Source organism: Scleropages formosus, chromosome 1, assembly GCF_900964775.1.
Source record: "Scleropages formosus chromosome 1, fSclFor1.1, whole genome shotgun sequence".
In the NCBI taxonomy this organism is placed as follows: domain Eukaryota; kingdom Metazoa; phylum Chordata; class Actinopteri; order Osteoglossiformes; family Osteoglossidae; genus Scleropages; species Scleropages formosus.
The window spans coordinates 50,071,316-50,092,919 of record NC_041806.1 but is presented as its reverse complement, the minus strand read 5'-3'; the positions used below and the strand labels follow the sequence as shown (position 1 = coordinate 50,092,919).

At 52.9% G+C, this 21,604-nt stretch overlaps 1 protein-coding gene across 3 annotated transcripts in view; it reads right to left on the bottom strand.

Moving 5' to 3' along the window:
• Nucleotides 1-2,127: 2,127 nt before the first annotated feature.
• The window catches only part of mthfd1l (methylenetetrahydrofolate dehydrogenase (NADP+ dependent) 1 like), a 28,873-nt gene continuing 9,396 nt past the window's right edge, over nt 2,128-21,604 (bottom strand). Inside the window, exons 16-29 of one of the 3 annotated variants that reach the window (XM_029253199.1) lie at nt 20,951-21,025; nt 20,588-20,690; nt 19,441-19,517; nt 18,642-18,782; nt 17,443-17,511; nt 15,877-15,988; nt 12,157-12,296; nt 11,848-11,889; nt 10,389-10,489; nt 9,549-9,726; nt 7,695-7,802; nt 6,892-7,044; nt 2,956-3,083; nt 2,128-2,785 (exon numbers count right to left, since the gene is read on the bottom strand). In XM_029253199.1, coding sequence (XP_029109032.1) covers nt 2,994-3,083; nt 6,892-7,044; nt 7,695-7,802; nt 9,549-9,726; nt 10,389-10,489; nt 11,848-11,889; nt 12,157-12,296; nt 15,877-15,988; nt 17,443-17,511; nt 18,642-18,782; nt 19,441-19,517; nt 20,588-20,690; nt 20,951-21,025 — 1,389 coding nt within the window. In that variant the 3' untranslated portion in view covers nt 2,128-2,785; nt 2,956-2,993. The remainder of the gene's footprint in view (nt 2,786-2,955; nt 3,084-6,891; nt 7,045-7,694; nt 7,803-9,548; nt 9,727-10,388; nt 10,490-11,847; nt 11,890-12,156; nt 12,297-15,876; nt 15,989-17,442; nt 17,512-18,641; nt 18,783-19,440; nt 19,518-20,587; nt 20,691-20,950; nt 21,026-21,604) is intronic. The other 2 variants (XM_029253191.1, XM_029253197.1) reach the window with 2 other exon arrangements.

The window sequence follows — 21,604 nt, the reverse complement described above, 5'->3', positions numbered from 1 at the left end:
AATGTTCTGGGGCAAGTTTACAAACTGCAGATTTAACCATCAGTATGGAACGTGAGGATAAACGTCCATGTACGGAAACAACACGCGTGAACATTAGATGCACGAGAGACTGTGAGAGTAACTGAATGTTTGGTACCAGTAATATTTCCATCACCCCAGTGAGAAGCAAAACCCATAATTACACTCTCAACCAAACATGCAAAAGAATTTATTATGGATGAATTTAGCCAGAAGAGCAAATATCACATTTATTTTTGCTTCAACCGTGCATTATGCTTCACGGAGCTCTGATTGTTGCCACGACATCGCGGTTTAGGGCAACAGCAAGCGCAGAAAGAAGATTTCTCCTCGAGGTGTGACACTGTCTTGTGGAAATCCCAGTCTTGCGTTCCCCGTGTCAAGTGAACCGTGGCGTCCGTTTCTTGGACGTGTCACCGACCGCAAAAATGGCTTTGAGCCGTGAGGACGAGCTGCGAGACCCCGAGGTTTCCACTCGGCGCTCTGCTGGAGATGCCGAAACGGGCTCTTTAGCGTTAACATCGGGACCCTCGGACCGGACTCGAGGGTTCGAAACCCCCACCGTCCTCCCGGAGGGCCCTGCATTACCACTGGTGCTCAGAGTCACAGGTTGTCTCTGTGCTCCGGAGTGAGTCTCTTCCTCATGGTCTCGGTCGAACCCGATTCCCACACACAGACTAGGCCCAGCTAGAAGAAAACGGGGCTCAGATCACAAAACCACATTGTTGCTGGGTTCACGTCTCCCAGGGCCCGACTCGTGATGTCCTCCTGTGGAAGCCCTGGCCCATTACTCTAATGACTGATAAAATCTCTCCAGCTCGCAGCGCGCAGACTGGGCAGGGGGCACTAGAAAGAAAGGAACCAGAGTGAATTGGGGTCCAGGCCCACAGCAGTGATCTGCCTCTTTGGCTCGGACCCCAGCGAGATGAAAGAAATCTGTTGTTTGATGATGGACTTGCTCAGCTCAGAGCCTGCGCACGCACACACACACATACACACACACAATGGATGAATTACATGTGTATTGGCCTCAGATGTTCATTATTCATTAAGGGTTTTCACAAAACCACCTTAATTCCCCCCTCGGGTTTGTGTAGCAACTGGTGTTTCATCATAAGTAAAAACAGACACAATGTATTTAAGAAATCGTTACCAATCACTGCTTTTCATTCTGACATGATCCATCGTTTTTTACTGAAAGCAGTGTCGCAAACATGGTAAAGAGATCAGATGTACTGCACTGAATACTGTGGAGGAAGCAGCAATGCCGCACCCTGTCCCAGCTACCAAAATGCAGTTTGAAAGTGACAGGATGAGAGGGGTCACGACCCCCCGGCAGGTCGGCTCTTTCCCCGGTTTGGTTTTACGGCAGGGAAACACAGAGTGGCTAAGGACAGGAGAGGTAACAAAACTCTTCACATCACCTCATTCAGTCGCACTTATAAACATGACTGGACGTGAATGAAACGACAGCACTGGCTGGGATCCAGGCCCCTTTTCACTGCTCTCCTTGTGCGGATATAAACAGTAGCCTTTTCTCAATGATGTACAGTGAAGCGAAGGAGGGCTGTAACTACTAACCAGTATTTACCTGACTCCATCTCCAGGGTGACTGTATGCACTAGCGTACTTAGAACAATTTAATTTCAATATATTCTTACAAAGTGCTCTTCTGAACAGTGACACCGGAGGGTGGAACAACTCGGCGCTGGAGACGCTGCAGTGACAGAAGGAAACAAGGTACAGGTAAAATCTGGCAGTGAGGAGGTAAATCAGTTGGCTGGCAGCTGAGGAGAGGAAAAAAAAAAAAACCTTCAACCTGAAGGAAGGGAGAAAAATAAACCTCTGGGGATCCAACTAGCAGCAGCTCCCCCTCCCAGGCATTCTAGTGTGTTACGCTCGGCCAGTGTAGGTAGCTCTAAGTAAGAAAATAGGTTCCTACAGGCAATATAGAACTGGAATATACTGAGAGAAGGCAGGGTGTGGTGGTGCGGTGGCATAGTGGGCTTGTCAAGGTCCTGCTCTCTGGGGTGCCTTGCAATGGACAGGCATCCCATCCTGGGTGCGTCCCCTCCCCCTCCAGCCTTATGCCCCGTGTTGCCGGGTTAGGCTCCGGCTTGCCTTGGGCCAAGCGGCTGTAGACATTGTGCGTGTGTGTTTTCCCACCGGAAACTCCCATCCTGCCCCCAAAGCAAAGATCCCCATGGAAAAGAGAGGGCAGACCCCGTGTGCGGTCCGTGCAAGAAAAACGCGACTCGAGGTCAACGGAAGCTCTTTATTCTTCCTTAGTTTCCTGCGAAAAGGCAGCAGGGCGCTTTGGTTGAAGCAGCTTCACCTGTTCAGTCACGCACTCCGGATCAGACCGAGAACACTTATACAGCCCCCGCGTCACACAGCGCACGTTACCTTGCAAGGACATGGGGAGGCCATATGGAAACCCACATCAGACCAGCGAGAGTAGAAAAGTGGTGCAGATTCTATGGTAAACACTTTGGCTCATAGCTGAGTTTACTGTAACATTTATATTCGACACCTGGAAGCTTTCAGGGACAAGCGTCGCCGAAAACGATGGATGTCAAGTAGTGTTCGGAATGGGCATGTTGGGGCGTGGCCTGTGGAGTGGGTGTGGCATGTGGGGGTTGGGTATTGGTGGGTGTGGCATTGCGAATGGGTGTATTGCGGTACGTTGAAGGTGTGGGGTACGGGTGTCGAAAGGGTGTCGCACGGGTCATCCTTCTTGGTTCGTCTCGGCAAACTCTTCCAGAACCTGAGGAAAGGGAAGGATAAAGGGCAGAGGAAGAGGAAGAAGAGGGACGGGGGAGGGGTGGACAGAAACGCTGTCAGTGTTCCTTCCTCAAGATGAAGGCTAGAGAAAACTGTGTGCTGTGAGGAGTGCAGGAGGGGGGACAGCGGCCACCAGGGGCCCCGAACAGCTACCTGGCGGCTCCCAGGGGTTGGGGGGGGCAGGGTGGCCCTCAGAAGAGCCCTGCGATCTGCTCCGTGTCGGGGTCCAGGTCCATGTCGTAGAAGCAGGGTCTGGTCGGCAGCCCCGGCATGGTGCTCATCTGTGGAGCGCACAGCTGGTCACCTTCAGCACCATCCCGCTCCAGCAGTTGCCCCTCGAACGCCCTTCGCCGTCCCGGGTAAAGAAAGGATTTGCTCTGGACGACGACGACAAGACCCTGACATTCCGCCGATTGAACATCCAAACATCTGGACTCATTCACTTCCCTCCGATTAAACGCGATTCGATAAAGGCAAAGCGACGTCCCGCTGTGCCCCGGGTTCAAGCGCACAATCAGATTGCTGACTGACGATCTGGTGACATCTGCATCTGTATCTGCAAGCCAGAGGAGTTGTTGATAAGGGACATGGGTCGGGGGGGGGGGGATCTACAACCCCAACCCCCACATAGCCAAACGCTGGATATAACAAGACAAGAGCTGCAGAGCTGATGTTCATCTCCTCTGTTTCATTGGCCTCCAAGTGCCATCTGTCTTAAAACAAGTACTAAAATACATAATAAGATGAGTCTGAAGGTCCTGCTAAAAATAGCCCCCTGAGAAGGTTTTCCAGGAAAGGTCCTGCTCCTCATTGCTGGGTATTAATGAGGCACCAAAGGGTCTTTATTGGGGTCAGCGTCCTATCGGGTCTGAGGGGTTAAGGCGGAGCAAAACAGGACCGACCAATCAGCGAACTGCATTTTTTTGGGGTAGACCTCAGCAAGTCACCCGGTTCACCTAGAATGAACAGAATGGATGGACAACAGATTTGGGGCAAAGAGCAGGAGAGGGGTCCACATGGGGCTCTCCTAGTGGGTCTAGAGGTGAGGAGCCCTGACAGGCACCCCCCCGCCGACGGTCACGGTCCATCTGATGGAATGCGATGGGACCGACGGGCTCGGGAGGCGGTCTCCTCGCGAAAAGTGGAAATGGTTAACGGGGGAACAGAGTTAAAGTAGAATCTTAAAATACAGTAAATGAAAATCAACTGACTGGTCAAATGCCGTTCCGGAGCTTTAATGAAATTTGGGGATTAAAGAAGGGCATGTGAAGCAAGTCACGGGTGCGGTAAACAAGGCCCTCCGAGGGGAGGCGTCCATCGCCCTCCTGTCCTCTCCTGTCCATGCGCTCGCACTTGACCATGTGAGTGTGTCGGTGGGAAGCGACCCCATTCCGCTCCTTTATCTCCTCTCATCTGGGAGAAGCTCTTCTGGGAACGGGCAGCGTTACTAGAACGTCTCCAGACGTCAGGTGACCCCGTTTCCTCCCCACCCCCAGCGGCCGCTTCTCGTTTGCCCAACAGCACCAGTCTGTTCAGACACCGAGTCTCCTTCAGGTGTCCCGTACCGAAACGCCTGACCCCATGGGGTTGAGACCCACCAGGATGTTCCACTGCTAGGAAATATCTTACACCTCAGTCACTTGGTCTCAACACGGTGGACCTTCCCATCGAGGAGGAGGTCATCCACACTCACGGTAAAGCAGGCAGCAGGTGGCGTAGAGCAGTTAAAGCCACCATCTTTGGGTTTGACAGAGACGAAGAGCTTGGGTTCAAATCCCACCTGAGGTAACCTGATCTGCCCTGGTAAAAATTACTGTGCTGTGTTGCAGGTGGCAAACAGGAAGTGTACAGGGGATGAGAAGGCCAGAGGGGGGCGTCATGATGGACATCCCAGATGCTGATGTATGATGCCTATCTGGGCCTCCGAAACTCTTCAGGAGGAAATGTGAACAGAGCTGGAGCCAGAAGACGACCAATGGCGAGCGGACTCTCCAAAAACACGGTATTCCTGTACCTTACACCTCTGGGCACCAGAAGGCCCTGTGTGTTGTGTCCATTGCTTGCGCTGTGCCTTTCGCACCCTCAACCACCAAAAAGGGCACTGACTGAAACTATGCTGTACTTCAAAGGGTGAGCAGCAGAGATTAGAGCCTCTTATTGCCTTGGAATCAGAAGGTCATGGGTTTGAATTGCCACTCCTGCTGTAGTTCCCTTGATGAAGGTATTTACCTTGGATTGATGCAGTACTAATTACCATGATATGTAAATGAGAAAAATGTATAAACCTCGTACTTTAAGTCACCATGGGGAAAGGTGCCAGATGAATGAAATTCCCAGCCCGCCCCCCCCAATAAAAGTGGACCAAGTAGATGTGAATTCAAGTCCCCCGTTGCGCAATCTGTGGAACAGAAGCCCAGGGTAAAGTCTCCCTTTGGGAGGGTGGTAATGCTGGGATTTTTTACAGCATAAGAACGAAAGTGAAGGAGTAAAGAGCTCCCCCCACCCCGGTCTGTGCTCTACAGGAGTCGGGTGTCGTCCACACTCCGCAGGGGGGGGAGCAGGGCTTCGCGCCCCGAGGTCACGATGACAGGCGGCCGAGACAACGCCCACGAGAGCGCTAATTGAAATCCCTGTTGTCGAACCCTTGCTGCAACTCCCCTCCCCCACTATCAGCACCCTACGGTAAACAGCTGGTAAAACACAGGCGGAGGCAGACCAGGGAGGTCCAAACTGGCCAGCTGGGCTGCGTTTTTGGAGGGTGTACGTGCGGTCACACAATGCGGTCACCCGACCGAGTCCACAACGATCCCCAACCAGCAGCTCTTATTTTCCACTCAGCGGTGTCTGTGATGACAGAGTGGCCCACGAAGGGTTAACCCCACGAGGAGCGATGGGCACAAGCTGCCGTCTGCAAACTATAAATTGCAAACACACCATGGTCCTGGTGACCGCGCGCTGGAGACGCTCAGCTGCTAAGAGACATACAAGCAGAAGTGTCAGTGAGAGACCATTCATTGCCAACTGTCCTTGGGTCCATCTGCGGTCCTCTGCGGGGGATGGTCACGATAATTCTCCCCAGGACACCTGACATGAAAGGACCGGGGGGGGGTCAAAAACAGTCTCACGCTGGGGCACCTCGGCCACTTCCCAGCATGCCCCTGTCAGCTGGCTGACCTTCAGAGCTTCTCACATCGCGTGCAGGAAGTGCTTTCTGCAGGAGGTCGGAGGTCACGAAAGGAGACACCCCAACTCGGCCGATGGCAGGAATTCCTGCCGGTGGCCTCACGGGGAGTCTCTCCGCGTCCCCAATCATGCCGGTTCGCAGATTCACCTGTTCCAACGTTTGACGGAGTTGAAGGGCTCGGGTTCGAATCCCACTGGGCAAGACACCCACGAAAGGACAAGTGTGTGTTGTGTGGTGGGGGAGGATGACGGGTCCACTGGGGTGAAAAATAACCCACGAGAAGCAGGAAAACACCTGTGTGGGGAGGAAGTGGACCTCGGGCATACTCTAGCAGGAACCATTCCACCGTTAGACCAGAGGGTCATGAGTTCCAGACCCTATGGTCAGACCATAGTTGTTACTCTACGCAGGTGGCATAGCGAATTGGGTTTGGAAAGCTGCTGGTGTGAGTGACCGCTGGGTGGTGTGAACCGTGAACAAGGAGATCATATCGTTCCATCGTTTGTTCATAAATCCACTAGCATTGAGCAGATAAAAAATATAAACCGCAAATCATAGTGTTTCATGCATCCAAAGCAGCACTAATGTCATTTGTGGACCACAGGGCAGAGACACAAAACCTGAAACTGGCCCAGATTCACTGGCAGCGGCCGTGTCTGCAGTGCAGCAGGAGCCCAACAACATGCTGGGGGGGGTAAAACCACACCGGCCAAACATCGTACGGCTCAAAGAGCTGTCCGCTCTCATGTAGGTCAGAGGTTCCAGTCCCAGGAAGAGGAAGCTCTAGACCTGCAGAACTTCAATCAAAAATTCACAGGATGTGGAGCCTCCAGTAGGGAGAGCTCCATTCCTCGTGGGATTCTCCTTGCCTCAGCCCTCTATGTCACTCGCACCCTTCAACTCACCGTCCCGACCAGGGGGTAGATGAATCCAGCCCCAATGCTGGCGCGTACATCGCGGATGGGCAGCAGGAAGCCGGTGGGGACGCCTTTCCAATCTGGCAGGTGGGACAGGGACAGGTGGGTCTTTGCCATGCAGATGGGCAGATTTCCGAAACCCTGGGGAAGGACATAAGCGCAGTACCACAGGTCACAATGAACAACCAACGGACTGACCGACCATCCATCTACCCAACCAAACATTCAACCAGTTAACAACCAAACCAACCATGCAGTAACGTAACCATCAGATCATCCATGTGATCATCCAGACTCCCAACCAACCAAAACCCCAACCAAGGAAACAAGCATCCAATCACCCATACCTTCTTCAATCAACAACCAAACCAACTATACAATAATGCAACCGTCAAATCATCCATGTGATAATTCAACAAACCAAAACCCCGACCAACAAAGCAAGCATCCATTCAACCACTGATTCCTTCACTAATTAACAACCCAACCAACCATGCGACCATCCATTCAACCATCTAGCCACCCAACCGTCCATCCATCCATCCATCCAACTGCACCGCAATGCAACATCCTAACCAACCGTGTAACAATCCATTCATTCAAGCAAAAACCCAGCCGACCCGCCAACCATCCACTGATCAATCCAACTAACCATCCAACCAAACAGAATATCTGTCTCCTCTCCAGCCTAGTAGAGCTTCTCAAACATTCGGAGGGAAAACACCGGGAGGGTCTACCACAGAGAGACATGTGTGGACCTCCCTGCAGATGATCCAACATGGGGATCCCACCTGTTCATTGTAGTTGTCTATCTTGGCCTGGGCCTCCTGAGAGACCTCAACGTCATCTGCCCCATACACCTTCTGGGCGATGGTTCGAATCTTCTCCACGATGGGCATCTGTGTGGAAGAGATATGGGTCAAAGGACACATTTCAAACAAATCCACCCCCCAAAGTCACAGATTGTTATTAATTGTCTCCTGTAGAGTTTTGTTTGAGGGAAACATGAACAAAGTCCAGTTCTAGAACGTATTATTCTGCCTTAGAAGCCCAAACGTATCTCCTCCTTCTCACCGTCACTTGTGGTCTCCACGTCACACTGCATCTATCACTTAACCTCTAACAAGAGCTTTCCTTACTCTTCCTAACAGAAGTGACAGGTCCAACGATTGAAGAGCGAAGGACTTCAAAGGAACTTGAGCCCTGGAAGAACTCCAAAGACCATTGGAGGACCTGCACCGAAAGGAACGCTGAGCGGACGTTGATCCAATAAGGGGGTCCGAATCGGCGCTAACAACATCAGCTCGTTAGAACTGGAAATCTATAACTCAAAACATCTGATGTTTGGAGCCCATGTGGGCACCGGCGACACATACAGGCTCTTCCGAGGCTCATGAATCTTGACGAACGTTACGGCAAACGGGGGTCATTTGGAGGAGTCGTTTGCTTCAGCCACACACACGCGCGCACACACACACACACACACACACACACACACACGCACGCACACACACGCACGCACACACACACGCACGCACACACACACGCACGCACACACGCACGCACACACGCACACACACACACACGCACACACACACACACACGCCTTATGCATGAATTCCTACTGCTGACAGACACCAATTAAAACCGAAAACAAAACCTTTCAGACTTCAGAGAGCTTCTGAGAAGAGGTTATTTCAGCCCCTGCCCCCCTCCAACCGCCCCCACCGCTAGGGAGCGCCACTATGTCGTGTGGCACCCAACTGGCAAATCATCTTACCAGCCAAAAATGATCATTTGTCCAGTGTGTTCCAAAAGGAGCTAAACAGTGCTCAACTGTACATATACTGTGTAAAATATACCTTATTATTACCGTTAATAATCTGACTCCTGTGTCCAAGAGGAATTAAAATACTGGGTGTGTACACTGTTACTTACCCCACTTACACAACTAGTTTTTACTCTGTCAACTCAAGGGAAGTACCTTGATAAAGGGGACGACAGGAGAAGGTGGGATTCAAACCCAATGACCTCTAACTAGAAGGCAGCAGCTCTAACCGCTATGCCACCTGCTGGCCCTAATATGCTACTCCCTGCTGCACCCCCACTCCACATACGCACTTTTTTGCTGTAATAACCGGCATAAAATGTCCTGATAATTTGCCAGAGTTCGTTTTAGGGCAGCAGATGGTGTAGTACTAAGAGCAGACACCTTCCACACTAAAGACCCAGGTTCGAATCCCACGCCCTGCTCCTGTATCCAGTTGATACAGTAAAAATGACCGCTGTATAAACGGGTAAATCACCATAAGGTGGGCAAAAGTAAGCGCGGCCGCCGACGGGGCTCCTCCTCTCCTCCGGGGGTCGAAGCCCTCGGCCGCTGCGCTCGAGAGGCTACGGGGCCAGAAGCCGCTCAGAAACACGGCTCTTCTTCACAGCTCCCCTGTAAACGTGCAGCGCATATTTCACCCCCACGATAATTCGTCGCACCTCGAAGGCGGGATGCCACAGCGGGTATTTTTAGGAGGGCTTTCGGCAGGCAGGTCGACGCTCGGCTGACCGATCGCAGAACGGTCCCGTTCGCCCCTGGGCCGGGGGGCCGGGGGGTCCCGTTCCTTAACCGCAGCGCACCCCCGCGGTCTCACCTGCAGGTCATAGAGGAAGCGGAAGTGGTTGGGCTGTTGAGCGGCCTTCCTCACTGCCCGCGCCAGCTCCACGCAGCCCCGACCCCCCCGAGACCAGTGGTAGCAGGCGACGGCGTCCGAAGCCCCGCTATCCCGCGCGATCCGACACACGAGGTCGATCTCGGCCTCCGTATCGGTCCTGGAGAAGGCAGCAAGCGCAAGTTTAGACAAGTGACCTTTCCAAACGACCGACTTTGCATTTTTCACGCCTTTACCGCAGACTGAACTTTTTTCTACTTTGTATTTTTTTTTTTCCACTGATGTATGGATGAGAGATCCAATGTAAGTAGTGTATGTAGCAGTGTAAGTCACCGCGGTGAATAAGGTGTGTGGGCTGATGACACTACACAGAGTTCATTGGAAGTCGCTCTGGAGAAAAGCATCTGCTGAATAAATAAATGTAAATGTTTGTGATTTTAATATTTTTAATTGTTGGCAGAGTTGTACTCTGTTTTTGTACTATGGTTTTACAGTTACTGTTCTCTTAATGGAACTTTTTGGGGGTCTGAAGAGCAGAAACACTCAATGATGAGGTTATATCCTGTGCAAAATATTGTTTAATTTCTGCAAATTAACCAAAGGTTCAAATGGTGCGTAATCCTTCAATGGAACGTGTGAACCGTTGTTTACGTTCAAGTGTTAAACATGTCGAGTTTTGTTCGATATCGTTTCTCTTTAACGGAAAAAGGGAAATAAGCGGTCTGAGAGGAAGGTGCGCCGTAAATTCCCCCTCCTATCGAGGCACCGAGTCTCGTCGGAGCCCAATCCCACCCAAACCCACCTAAACCCACCTAAACCCACCTGAACACGTTCACAGCAACCACGACGGGAACGCCGAAGAGCTGCGCGATCTCGATCTGCTTCCTCAGGTTGCTGCAGCCATCGGCCACCAGCTGGAGATTCTGCCAGGGGGAGCAGCGAGAGAAAAAGGCTTCGAGAGGATTCTCGGCACAGGAGATGGGGACACGGCTGCGCTGAGTGCCGGAGGGGACGCAACCTCCTAGAAAACGCACAGTCGTCCCCGATGTAGATGAAGAACCCCCCCGAAGCACCTTGACCTCGAAGAGTCTCACACCGGCCAGGTGACCAGCAAGACGCACTCGTAGGGGCGCCACGTCCAGCCGTTACCGGCCATTTGTGTCTTATATAACAACTAATTGTTTGTGACCCCCCCATGTGACCGGAGCCGCGGGTTAATTACATTATAATTAGGAATATAAACCCGGCCTGGATTAAAAGGATCCTCCAGGCAAACAGGAAGTTTCAACAGAAGGATCACCAGCCACCCGCCTGCAGCACCACCTCTGTCCAAACTGGCCCATAAGCCCCTCCCCCTGCAGAGAGGCGGAGCGGGACCCCCGAGAAGGGTGTGGGGGGTGCAGACCTGGGCCAGGCTCCTCCAGGGACCTTCTGGAACTCATTACTCTCCTCTCAATTAACTTAACTGATTTACTTATTTGCTCAGCTGAAATCTTTTTATGGGCGTGATTTAAACCAGGCCTCGGGTTTGAACACCATCCCCGCTGGATGACTCTCGGGAAAGAGGGGGGGGGCCTTCGAGTAATTATTTCATTAACTGGGCAAACATAGTTAAGTAAGAGCTATGTGGGAGCCTGGAGACATGGGGGGTTAAAGGCCTGGAGACAAGCCCCCTGCTTTGTACACCCACTGAAAAAAACAACACATACAGCCGCAGCAGCGTCACCTAATAAGTCTCCCTTCACCAACGAACACGGACATCTAAAAGGGGGTGAACTACCATGGTAAAGACCACGTGTTTCACTGCTGGGAAGCACGTCCCTCAGGGATGCCGCAGCTGCCAAATTCCTCCAGCTTTGTCAACTCAGCTCAAGCAGACGGGGTTGCGCAACTCATCTGTGTGAAAGCGGGCCGTCTCCCCCACGGCGCCCCCTCTGGACCTCAGAGGAACTGCGGGTCACCTTTACATTTACACATTTACAGTCGATCTTCCTCCAAAGGGATGCAGAAATGAGTAAAAAGAAGTGAATTTCACGACAGGAGGTACAGAGGCCATGGTGACAGATAATGTGAAGCAAGTTCATGGAGCTGTTAGGAAGTGGGTCTGAAAGAGATGGGTTTGAGACCCTTCTTGAACGGTGGGAGGGACTCGGCAGCTCCGAGGGGCAGAGGGACTTATAATGTCTCGCCACAAGACAGCAGGCGGACGTCTCTTGGTTGCGGGACTTCCTGCAATGCGCTGCGGCTGTTTGAGGAGGACAGGAGCGGAAACGCGTCTCACCTCGTCCACGTACTCCTGCGGCAGAGGAGCTCCAGCGGACACCTGGAAGACAGTCGTTCGGAGCAGAGGGTCACTCCAGTCCAGCAGGTCTCGTATCAACCACCATCCCTTTGTTTGCTACATTTAATCCAAGTGTGTTACATAGGTTTCTCTCTCTCTCACACATAGACGCACACACACACACACACTCGAGTCACTGTTGTCATTTGCTCATTTACATCACATTTACATAATTTCCTCCAAAGTAACTCTGTGTATGTGTGTGTGTGTGAGTGAGAGAGAGAGCGAGCGAGAGCAAGAGATACCCACTTTGGGACCACCGCCATGCATCTTCAGGGCTCGCACCGTGGCCACCAGAACCACGACGTTGGGCCGGAGACCAGAAGTTCGACACTTAATGTTGAAGAACTTCTCCATCCCAATGTCGGCGCCGAAGCCAGCCTCCGTCACTAGGGGGCGCGGTGGGTGGGGGAGAGAGGGAGGGGAGTGGAGGGGACAGGAGAGCACAGGAGAGCATGAGGTCAGAGCCACAGGCCCGTTTCTCCTCATAATGTAGGTTCCAACAGCAGGATGAAGCACAGAAGGTGAACACCTTTCCTCAAAACTTCAGTTCTCATACTGGGACTCAAACACACAACCTCTCGGTCACAAACTTTCTATTATTTACACTCGTCTACCTAGCAGAGAGGTTAGAACTGTTGCCTTTGGACTCAGAAGTTGCAGGCTTGAATCCCACTTCCAGCTACAGTACCCTTGAAAATATTTACCCTAGATTGTTTCAGTAAAATTACCCAGGTGTGTAAGTCGCTTTGTAGGAAATTATCAGATAAATCAGTTTTTGTTTATTCACTTTTACCCATTTATACACCTGGGTAATTTTTACTGTACCGATTCAGGGTAAGTACCTTAATCAAGGGAACTGCAGCAGGATGTGGGGTCGCACCCCGGATCTGAGAGGGCATGCTGAGGGCTCCAAGCACTGCGCCACCTGCTAGTCCGCAAGAACAGCGAGCACCGGAGGTGTCGGGTGGGAAGTCATCGGTCTCCCGCGGTCCTGCTCTCCAGGACGCACAGTGACTCAGAGGTCAAGTCCCGTCCAGCTGGAAGGACAAGGAACCATCTGAGCTCCTCCAGCACGTTGTCGGCTAATGACAAATGGAGACGGAACGTTCCGGAAGCTCATTCGCGAGGTAATAAATGTAAATCCCTTTGTCTGCCTCCTACAGGGCATCCGTGAGTCACCCAGGGCCCGTGCTGCGGAAGGACAGGAAGGACTAGGCGCAAGGCGGGGGGTTCGAGAAGAACCTGGAACCAGTTCAACAGCAGGAAACGGCGTTCCTGGAACGGCAGGGGAAGCGCTTTCGCTGGAAGCGGGGCGCCGCCCGCACGTTTCGCACCGCTGCACGCTTCATCGGAACCCGTCGGGCTGGGCGTGGCACGCTCTCCTCGAGGACTGCGCCCCCTGCTGTCCAGCGAGCAGACAAGCGAGCTCTCGAGCGCTTGGGGTAGACCTCTTCCCCTCACCTTGGCGACACATTCAAGAGCCAATCGGGGACCGGCGTCGGGGTCGCATCCCTCAAACAGGTCACATTCGCTCTCTCTCTCTCACACACACCCTGTGAAATATTCATGCGCTCCTTTAATAATGGAGAAATTCGGAGAGCATTCGGATGTCGACGGACGGCAGGGCACCGGGTTCGAAGGCGGCGCGGGGCAGAGACCCCCTGCGTGCCGCTGCTTCGTATAAACGCGCAGGTAAATAAATAATTTTACCGCTCCCTTAACAAACATCTTTATTTATTTACATGCATTCATTTGTCTGATTTCCCTGTCCCTCCAAAGCTACCGTTCAATTATTTACCCTTTTTTTTACTCAGGTTAAGGACCATAAATAAGAGCTCGGCAGCAACCTCTGCCCTGGGACTCGACCCCACACCCTTCCGATCCCCGCAAAGCCCCCCGCGCACTTCGACAAGCCTCCCGTTGGTCCGAGTGGAGGTGAGGTCCAGCGCGGTGGGTCGGCGGCACGTCAACAGCACATTTTCCGTCCTCGACCGCGGAAAACAATGTTCTAACCGTGTTTATGCTGGAAGCCAGCGAGGCATCGAACCCGGGTTCCTGACGCCCGGAAACACTTTCCGCACGGGCCAGGGGGATAAGTGTCTCTCTTTCCACTGCCGCACTTCCCTTCCAGCCTTCCTCTGACCTTTCCCAGCCAGGAGCGGGTTCCAGCTGTGACAGGGGTCCTCGGTCAGGTCACACACACACACACACACGAATGCAGCGTCCTTACACCGAAATATTACATTTAAGATGAGAAGCCAGTGATTTCTCACAGTTTAGACCTTCAGCCCTGCAGATGCTGGGTGGGGGAGGGGTGCAGGGTGGGTTTATTTCATTCATTTCCCACGAAATCTTCTCCCCTCATTTTCCGTGAAACGCAGTAAATCACGAGGATTCGCAGTTCGACAGGGATCGGAACCTCCGCGCCGCGGTGAAGCCGTCGCCCCGAAAGGTCACGGCTCCTGGGTCCTGGGCTTTTCTTCACTGACGCGCCCCCTGGTGGCCCAGTCACCACACAGTTCCGCCCAAATTACAGTCCCGCTGGAAGCGACGCACCGATAAACACATGAATCCATCGCTCCTGACGCAATATTCTGCGAACCCGAAACGCGGCACATGGTGACAATTACGAGCAAAATGAGGCGAAGGCGCCGTTCGCCACTCGGCCTGAGCGCAGGGGGCCGTTATGGAATGTTGAATATTGCTCTTGCTCCATTAATACTTCAGTAAAGTCCTCAATTGCGGTGGGTTATTCTGTACCAGTTATCAATAATATGTTATTGATATGTGATTGACGTCACACTGGTGTGTATTTGCTGTGCTGCTGGACGGTCCATGAACCCTCCAGGGGTATTTATTGCTGCATAAAACTTTAAATAAACTCATAAAATCTAAATTTTCCATCTTAAAATAAACATACAAAATGAATGAATGACTGTGATTTACACCCCTGATCCTACTTACCTTCTCACATTAACCAGCACAACTTGGGTTCGCTTATTTTCACACCCGCATTACTCGTGCGTTCCTACTACACACACGATTTCCTCTAAAGCAACATATATAACTGGTCATTACACACATATTATGTCATACGAAACGCCGATTCTCATTACATACCTGTTTCGTGGTAAAACTACGGGACAAACAGAGTTCACATCGTTTCAAGCACCACTGTACACACACACCTCTCTATCTACAGCGTATCATTATGTATCACGACCGCCTGAATATAATTCTGTTTGCCATTCCTCGGCGCCGCGCGGGGGGGTGCTGGCGGTCGACGACATCATTCGGAGTTCCCATGATCCTCCGGGGTTCATTCATTAGGAGGCTATTACTATTCATATTAATTCTGTTGTCGTTTGTGTGCTGCTGTAAACACAGTTTCCTTCAGATCCACAGTCTTCATTCGTCTTCTCGCACCATTAAGCTGCTTACAGCGATTTACCCCGTTACACAGCACAGTCTTACTCTAAGTACGGTAATCAGTGTGCAAGTTTATTCCTCTACTTTTTACTGCGTTAATTCAGGGTAAGTAGCATGATCAAGGGCCCTAGAGCAGGAGGTGGGATCCGAACCCACGTCCTTCTCCACCTCTCACCACTACACCACCCGCTGCCCTGAACAGCCTGAACTTTGACCGATGACCAAGTGCAAACCCTCTAACGCCCCCCAGATGAGGCCTCGCCCCCGACTCGTGCGCTCCCGAGGAGGTCAAAGGTCAACCAACGGCCCATGGGCGCCCCCCACGTTCCTCTCCTGCTGGAGGGCGGAGTCAGAGCTCCCCCGATTCCTTCGAGTGCTATTTTCACATGGGTCTGGAACAATGATCCGGGCGTGGCTGGAGGTCCGACCGCTGGGGTATTCTGGGTAACAAGCGAAGGAACGTTTCCGGAGAAATCCGCGCAGGCCCTCGGGATGAGCGACGCCCCGCGGCGGACGCGCTGCGCACGGCTCACTTACCCACGAAGCCCTCCTCCCCAACCAGCTTGAGGGCCAGCTTGTCGGCCAGGACCGAGGAGTTGCCGTGGGCGATGTTGGCGAAGGGGCCGGCGTGGACGAAGACGGGCGTGCCCTGCGGGTACAAATTTGACACTCTTTTACACACACTGGCATCCAGGAAAAGCGACCAAACCGAATTCCCACAACCGCCTCTCCGTAGGTCCGAACATCTCGGGATGCTCCTCTCGAACCCTGGAGCCTCTTTCCCACTGAGGTGCCAGAGACCTCACAGCACAAGACGCTACCACTTACACTGATTTACCACCTTGTTACGGGGCAGGGGTATTTTCACCAGTTAGGGTAACCGCTTTGCTCAAAGGTACTAGAGCAGGAGGTGAGACTTGAACCCAGGTCCTTTGTGTGGAAGGCAGAAGCTCAGAGTTCAAACCAGTACACTACCCTGGCCTGCATGTAAGAGTTCAAATCCCACCTCCCGCTGCAGGTGAGACGTCACACACCCTACGAAAGGGCAACACACACAAATACACACGCGCACAGAGTGCCGTGACCACCCTGGCTGGTGTGTGTTGTAGAAACACTCCACTCTGCACATTCGCCTTGACTTATGAAGTACTTTACACCAATTTACTGCTGTTCAGGAAGTTGATGCTCAGATGGGGGCGGAGCTTCACACTTTCCTCCCTGGGACTGAAACCACCCACCTTCTGGGGGGGGTTGAGGCCTGTGGGGGTCACCCACTTGCCCCCTACCTCTGTTCCCACAACCCCGCTCACCCAGCGCCGATACACTCTCACGCTCACTGAGCGCAGGAAGCACTGGCAGGAAAGTCTTCCCCACACATAAACACGCACACACACACGCAGAGGGCTGTTTTTCGGTGCCCTGCTATCTGTTCTGTCCATGGGCCCGTCATCCTTTGTTTCTGGGTTCGTACCCTCAGCTTCTCCCATCACCCCTCCCTGCGTGGAAAGAGACGCACAAGCAGGGCAGACAAAGGCTGGGAACGGACCAGTTGGGCTCTAGTCCCATTTTCCAGAAAGGTACAAAAATGTCCCCAGGACTGGGAGGAGCTTATTGGCCCATTAGCCCCGCCCCCTTGCCCCGCCCAAAAGAAACCCCTCGCTGAACACCAATGTGTAACAGAGCCAGCACTTTGGATAGACCCAGCAGGAGCTACAGGCCACGCCCTCCAGGTTCCGCTCGGGCATCTGCAGAGTCCAGGCTGCGGTGGCACCAGCAGAGCAACCCAGATGTGATTGTGATGAAGGGCTGACACACAGACGCACACACACATCTGGAAAAGGGAGCAAAGAAGCGTAGCCCCTTCCGAGAGCTACACGCTCTGCGCCAAGCGTGGCGACACGGCCACGCCGCGCACGCTACACGTCAACAGCTCCTCGCCGGAGCCACATGGGAACCCTTCCCCTTCACGGGCGTGCGGGGGGGACCGTCTGAGGGACGCAGCGGTGAGGTTCTTTGCCCGTCGAGCATCTGATGGGAGACCCAGGAGAAGAGGACACGGTCCCGCCCCTCACCCCCACCCCCCCGGTCCCCGGTCCCACTCACCTCGAGCGTCTGCATGAGCGTCGGTTTGATGGCATCTTTCATGAGGATGGCCAGGGCACCGCTCACACCCTGGGAGAGACACAACAGCGAGTCTGCGTCACGTATGTGTTCAGGCGCAGCGTCTCCAGGCGCCCAGCGGGGGGCGCCACTCAGTCCCGCGGACGCTGCCATGATGAGCACTCGATCTCTTTTTCGTCCGAGCATCAGTTCTTCAGGTCACGGGTCTCTAGAGCGCCCCCTGGCGCTGCAGGCGGAAGGGCAACGAGGGAACTCGGGAAGAACACGAGACCCTGTTCCAAACTAAATCTGGTTTACAGGGAAAATTACGTTTCATAATCGGATCAAATGTTCACTTTTAATTGGCTTGTAATGACAGTCACATCCCAATCCCAGGATGCACCGCAAACTGGGCGCTCAGTCATTCGATACGTCGGTGAGCCCGCTTTCCGCAGGGGACACTCTGGGCCCGAGCGTGCAGACACCGCCGTTGGCGTCCACGGTGACGCCACGTGTCTCGAGTTCTTCCAGAATGTTCTCTGCTCCACTCTGGAAGGGCTCCATCCATCGGGCTGCTGCTCCTCCTGCTCTCCTTTCTCCTCCAGCGTTTCTAATCGACACCATGTTTCCGAAAGAACCGCATCTTCTCCCGATGTGTCCGACAGCGTTGTCCGAGACTCTGACGCCATGGTAACCCAGCGAAAACACACTGCTCGTACCAACCTGTTCTGGGTCACGACAATCCCGGCCCCGAACGCCTGATCCGGACCGTGTTCCTACCCCCCCTTTACCTGACCGCTGAGCGTTGCGAAATACTTCTGTGCTGCTGTAATACTCTGATACGATGAACCTAAGATCCGAGAACAGTAAAAACAGAGTAAAAACACGCTACAGCTCTCGAGTCAAAACACTTTACAGATGTCGCATTTCCACCGTCGAGCCCAAGTCACACAGGAAGGGGAAGAGGAGCCAGATGTTCTCCAGCGAGGAGTTGAGGGCCGGTTCGGGAAGGACGTGTGGTTGCGTTTGACGTCGGTGTGAGACGGACACAGGGGGTCAAACGCTATCGGTGGGCGAGCGGCGGGTGACCTCTGACCTCTGTCACGAGACGGCTTCCTGGTCATGAGATGCACCCGCTGCGGCACCGGGTCACAGAGCAGCAGTGGAAACGCACGCGCGCACACGCGCACACACACACTCACCAGGTCCTGCGCGGTGACCGGCCGACCCGTCCGGCTGCTCCCCACCACCATGCGCGAGAACCTCTCCTTCATGTCCCGCAGTCCATCGGTCAGAGCTAGGATGGCCATGACCTCACTGGCCACGGCGATGTCGAACTGGGCCTGCGGAGGACGAGCCGTCAGACCTCGCGCGCGCACACGCGCACGCACGCGCTGCCCGCTCACTAAGCCCAAAGAAACACTTTCCACACCGTGTCATAAACCACAAAGCAGGGCACCATGACGGCCGCACCCCCCCATCCTCCTTTCCATAAACAGCTCCAACTGCTGCGCTGCCTGCTGTCTCCGCAGGGAAGTACAGGTCATCTAAAGGACAGTCACCCTGATAAAAGGTGGGCTGGAATACTCTGGAACAAATCGAACACCCACGTCAACCAGACGGCGGGCGCAGCTTCCAGTCATGTCTGTCGGCATGGCAACCGGTGGGGCGGCAAGTTCCTGGAGACCTGCTGATGGTTCCACCTGTGAGGACCTGAGGTTCACTGATCCAACCAATAAACACAAAGCTAAAGAAACAGGAGGAACCTCTGCAATCCTCTTAGGAATAAAAAGGGCCAGCAGGGGGCGCAGCGGTTAGAGCTGCCACCTTTGGACTTGAAGGAGCCAGGTTCAAATCCCACCTCCTGCTGTAGAACCCTTGGGCAAAGTACTTACCCTGAACTGATGCAGTAAAATCACCCTACTGTATAAATGGGTAAATCAGTGTAAATTGCCATGTATCAATTATTTAGCTGCATAAGTGTTTGTGAAATGGTCCCACCTGCCGCGCCTGTCCCTTTTCCGTGGAGGCCTGTCCGATGGTGATCTTCCTCAAGAAGCGGTCGTTCGTGTCGACAACTATGAATGAGAGACACCCTTCGGTCAGAGCTGGGGACCGCAGGTGGTCGTTCGCTACGGAGAACCGCACACTCCTACACTACGAGATCACACTCCGTACACACAGCTGACAGTCTATAGAGCAGTTTGGACGGAAGTGGCAAACAGCTGTGACTCTGCATTCGTGGTCGACATCGCCCTTGGGGCCGCGGTCCCTCCTGGTGTCGGCCATGAGATGTTTCAACGTTTTTACCCCCTGGAATGAGGCGGTCGTCCAAAACCCAAACCCAACCCTCATGAGCCTCGCAGTTCAGCAGAGCTGCTCACATGTGGACCTGGTTAGGAGGAAGGGGCTCCGCACGTCTCAGCGGTCAAGTGCTTCAGCGTGTGACTTATCAGGATGATGTAATCCCAAAACTGTTTCCTAGGAAATGATAACCCAGACAGGCCTCAACACCACTCACACTGTGCTTTATTCATTTGGCTTTTAACTCGTGTTGCTTCGCACCTTTTGCTGTGTCTCTCGTCTTACGGATAGAGTCAGGACTCATTGTGTTCATAACTCGTTTTGTTTGCAACTCATTTCGTTCATAACTCCAAAGTCACACTGGAGGAACAAGTAAAAGATTAATAAAACAGACATCCCTCTAATTATTTACTGAATTAGTGCTGTAAAAGTGTAACATATACACGTAACACGTTAAGAAAGATACTTTGTAATACTTTTTAACGTTGTGCCACATCAAAATTAAAAATGATTTCAAATAATCTAAAAGAAAACACAGCATCTCCGCCAACTCCTGTCCAGTGGCGATTGCTGACGTGCTCTGAACACGTGTGAAGTTCGTCATCTTGTTGTGGAGGACAAACACCGAGGAACACCACACACGGGCTGTAAACACTGTGGAAGTGAGTTGGATTTAGGCGGTCACACACTCCTGTCTGTGTTTGGTACTCCTTACTGCCATCTGTTGGCTTGGATGGACAAACCCAGGTCCGGTTTGCTCCGGTCCCTCAAGGGGAAGGATGCAGAACTGCTCTGGAACCTTTAGTCCAGTCCTTGCGGTGGTCGCGGTACGAGGGACTCCTACCTCTCTGCCAGGTGATTCCGGAGGGGTCAATGTCAAGTCGGACGAACGAGCGGATCTCCTCTGGCGTGAGAGCACCCGGTTCCGTCTTGTCGATGCCGAGCTTCTGCAGGGGAGATGGAGGGAGTCGCCGGGATGAACACAAACGTTCGAACCGCGCACCTTCACAGGTACGACCAGGAGGGGTCGGCTGGGGCGGGGCCAGGTTCCGCAACACGCGGAACGCCAGCACGACGCCCCGAGCCGGGTTTACATCTCCGGACAGCGAACAGAAGAGAAGCTCCGAGACGTCCCAGTTCGGGGAAGCGCGTCGATCGCAGCTCCACGACGCCCCCTAGAGGAGGCACAGAGACGCTCCCTGCTTACCCGCAATCGGGCCGTCTGTATGGGCGAGAACTTCCTGAGGCCATTAACTGTGGGCACCAGCCTGCCGTAGAGCGCCTGGCGGGGGGGACACAGAGACGGGAAGGTCAAACGACCGCATTCCAGCCCGTAGCGGTGAACCACTGGTTACTAATTCAACCTGTTAAAGAGTAACCACTTGGGGTGGGGGTGGGGGGTCCCGAGTCCACCGTCCACAGCTGAATGAACTGTAGTAAACAGAGATTTCAAAGTTTAAAAAAAAGTGTAAAAGATGACGATAAACAGTTGAGTACTTTTGTTATGCATGAAACAGGGTATTTTACTATCTTTTATTGTCTTTCTTTTAAAGGTAAAGGGTTTTAAAGTCCCAAGTTTTGCTCTTAAAACTGTTATTTATACTTGTTTTTAAACTCGGATGTTTTTTCACTCTTTGTTTGGCAAGATGAGTTTACGTTTGGACGAGCGAACAGTCCGTTATGTTTATGATAAGGAAGTTTTAATGATGTTTCGTCTGCTTGCGTGTTTTGTGACTTCAAAGTTCGGAGTGTTTTCATTCTTACGGCATGAAGTGAAGTTTTGGGGAAAAATAAGAAACAACACATTTCCTGTGTGGCTGAGTTTCAGTGCCTACGGTGAACAATGATAAGAACGTATCTA